At 41.6% G+C, this 3536-nt stretch overlaps 1 protein-coding gene across 1 annotated transcript; it reads right to left on the bottom strand.

The window, feature by feature from the left end:
• Nucleotides 1-1124: 1124 nt before the first annotated feature.
• LOC112139554 (gamma-tubulin complex component 6) lies at nt 1125-2270 on the bottom strand (the record flags this gene model as incomplete). Its single annotated transcript, XM_024262383.2, has 2 exons — nt 1125-1460; nt 2129-2270. Coding segments are annotated over 2 exons (478 nt in total), but the record flags the coding sequence as incomplete, so codon positions are not given.
• Nucleotides 2271-3536: the final 1266 nt, after the last annotated feature.

Here is a 3536-nt window from a genome sequence, read left to right as displayed (position 1 = left end):
GACTCCACTCTCAGCCCAGATGTGAAAAATGCAGCAAAAAGGAAAAAATAAAGGGGGAGGGCTGAGCGGAGAAGGAGTGGATCTTTGATTGACAGTGAGGTTAGCTGGAGGTATCGTAGTCACTCTGAGTCTTCAACATGGAGAGTGATACCGAGCAAAGTGATGCCAGTTTCACCACAGAGCTTTTTGCGTAAGTTGAGGATTTTTCTCCTCCAAGTTCTCCTGAGGTGGACGTTCATGGTCCAGACCGAAGGGGACCTGTGTCTGAGGGGTAAAATGGCGCTGGGATCATAAGCTAATATAGGCTAACATATTAAACAAATAATGTCAGGAGAAATGTTCATTGTAAATCCATCACCGGGACGGAGTTCCCTGGATTCAACGCCAATTGCACTAAACCACTGTTGCCCAACTTCTAAGTTTACTGGAAAGTTCTGCAAACCAGTAGATTTCTGGTGACCAAAGGATAAAAAACACCTACGAGCCATGCTAATGCTAACGACTGACCATTACAGATTCAAAGAAGGGCGGGGCTTTTACACTAGAGCTGCAGAGTGGATGGTTTTCTCATATTTATTATTTTTACTATTGTTTTTGCTCTGGTTTTTAACAATTTTAACACCCACTGAGTACCCTGGGATTTTTTTTATTTATTTTTTAATTATGAGCACCTTTTTTTAATGTATTATTTATTATTGTAGTATTAGGTTTTTTTTTACCATGGGTTGATTTGAAGTATGAATGTTGCACTGAGCAGGAGGCACTTTTTAATTTCATTGTACCTGAGACAATAACAAATAAAGATATCTATCTATCTATCTATCTATCTATCTATCTGAGCATGATGATGTGAACCTTCTGAAATGACGTGGGACTTACACCAATTGAACAAATACAAAATTCAACTGTACTACCTCGTTTCAACCTACAGGGGGCAGCACACAGATGGTTTTAGACTATATTAAACACGTTTTTATTAAAATTGTCAAAAATGTGGCAAGGACCAACAGACAGCACCTATAAAACCCCCATATATATAGAGGTCAACAGACAAAAAAAGTCGATTTAGTGTTTGATTACCTTTTAATATACATCAATATTAGAAAAATGCATTAGAGAACCTGTTATAAACACAATTTTTCCTCTTTTCTGTCTTCTGAATCCAATTTAGAAACAATGGCATCCTCAAAACTGTTTTGACTGCATTCTTTTCTAAATCCCAAAATAAGATGAGCATGTGTGTTTTTTTTTCCCATCAGCCTCACCTTGTAGCGCAGCTCCAGACAGTTCAGAGAGTCGGGCGCGTGGGGGTGAAAGGTCTCCGGAAGGAAGCGGAGGGCAAACGTAAAGTTTGCGGCTAAAGGCGTGTCCCCGTGTAAGCTGTACTGCAGCGCCTTACTGAGGATGGAGTTGAGGACCAGAGGGGTGAGCAGCTCGCCAGGTGTCTGACCACTGACCATCTGGACGCAGGGACACATTCAAATGAACACACGGCATGCTTTCGTCAATTAACGTCCTGATAAGATCTTAGGAGTTGGTTTCATAACAACCCGACTGCTAGCTGATTAAGAGATTAGCTTCCTGTCAAAAGGAAGGTGTGCTAGTGAGTGAAATTAGTGCTCTGCCTGGATAAATAACACCTTCTGTCTCTCCAGCCTCATGAGACAGATGTCCATGAATGTTTCAGCAGAACAGCACTGAGGTGTCAAAGCGGTACTTGGTATTTCAAGAAAGAAAGCTCGACACCAGGAGAAATCTGTCAGCGATTGCAGTTAGGAAATTCTTTGGGTGTCAAGCATCAGCGCTGCTCGAAACTGCAACGCTGTTCATGTGTAGTCTGACCTCATTTAAAAGTACTGATTACTGCAATTTTTACAATGCGAGGGTAGTCTTTCATTTTCAAGACCTGAAAACCTCAGCCTTAATCATTGAACAAAGAGTATTTTTCAGGGGAAAAAACTTTTTATGATTGCAATCCAAATAAAATTCTTAAAAGAAATGCATATAAATGTATTTATATACACAAGCAGCCAATGGATTACTGCATATAACACTAAAGATCATACATTAAAAACTCAAACGGAGTTCCTACCAGAACTCCAGAGGAAAAGATAGATAAATAAATCACCTTTTCAAAGAGCAGATCGCTGAGCGACTGTGCAAACTCGCCATCTTCCATCAGCAAGAAGTGGCGCAGAACCTCAAAGTGCTTTTCCACACCTATTTCCACAAAGAAGTAGTCCACCACGGCTTTATTCACCAAAGACACGCTAGAGAGGAGAGGGAAAACAAATGTACATGTCACCAACCGTTTCTGCTACCTTTGTTCTCTTATATGGGAGTCTGCTGATTTATAGAAGTTACATTTAAGGAGCTGAAGACTTTTTTTAAACTCTTAAAATGTACTTTAGGACCATGTTTACAAAGAAAATGAAACAATCAGTTGGAGTTTGCTGTTTTCTGACCTCCACAATCATCACTGTGCTGTGTTTAAATGTTTTTAAAGTCAAAGTCCCATTAGTCATCACGGACGTAAATGTGTGAAATGTGTTCTCTGTATTTGTCCTATCGCCCTGCGACAGACTGGCAACCTGTCCAGGGTGTACCCCGCCTTCGCCCTTCAGTAGCTGGGATAGGCTCCGGCACCCCCGCGACCCCGAAAGGGAAGAAGCGGACAAGAAAATGGATGGATGGATGGATTTGTCCTATCCCCTGAGGGAGAGGTGAGCTATAGACTCAGTCACACTCAGGAACCACTTGGTGGTTTAACCCCCGAATCCAACTGTTTGTTTGTTTTATGTCAAGCGGGGAGGCACTGGGTCTTTGGTATGACTTGGCCTGGATTTGAACTCACGACCGCCCAGTCTCAGGGAAGACACTCTACCACAAGGCCATCAAGCTGCGCAGTTTTCAGTTTGCTTTATAGGGACTTCAACTAACCGGTTTTAAAAACAACCAATAATCCCTATTTTCAAACTTTTCTGTATGAACTTGCACTTTCCCATTTTCCCGTACCGACGGGGATGAGCTAAAAGACGAGGTTCAACGATCAACGACTGGTTCACGACCTTATGATCTTTACGACCTTTAATCGTAAGACTTTTTAAGGGTCTGCATTGGGGGGGGGGGGATTTTAAGGGAACTCAGGATTCAATGATTCAATTCAGCTTTCAGTCATGATCTGAGTTAGGAGGACATGAGTGTATACACTGAAGTTGAGCCGGTCGTATGACGCGATCCCCAAGGTTACCCATGTTTGTGTGCGCTCTTTGTTACCTTTACTTTTTAAATTAATTCTTTGATTGTTTTAAATTTCGAATCGACTCAGAATCGTTCATGGATCATATTTGATGCATCTAATAATCAATTTTTTCCCCTTAACCCACTCTTCTAGTTTTCCTCTACTATGATGTAGTATTTCGCTCATGTAAAAACAGAACGAGAAAGTTGTTTTCTCGCACACAGAAAGAGAAACCATGGGGGAGCTGCAAGGAGACAGCAGGTGGAGCAGGTTACTGTCCGTGAAATCCCACTTA

The sequence above is a fragment of the Oryzias melastigma genome, unplaced genomic scaffold (genome assembly GCF_002922805.2).
Source record: "Oryzias melastigma strain HK-1 unplaced genomic scaffold, ASM292280v2 sc02450, whole genome shotgun sequence".
Taxonomy (NCBI): Eukaryota; Metazoa; Chordata; class Actinopteri; order Beloniformes; family Adrianichthyidae; genus Oryzias; species Oryzias melastigma.
Note: the sequence above shows the minus strand (reverse complement) of the source record. Positions and strands in the feature narration are given on the sequence as shown.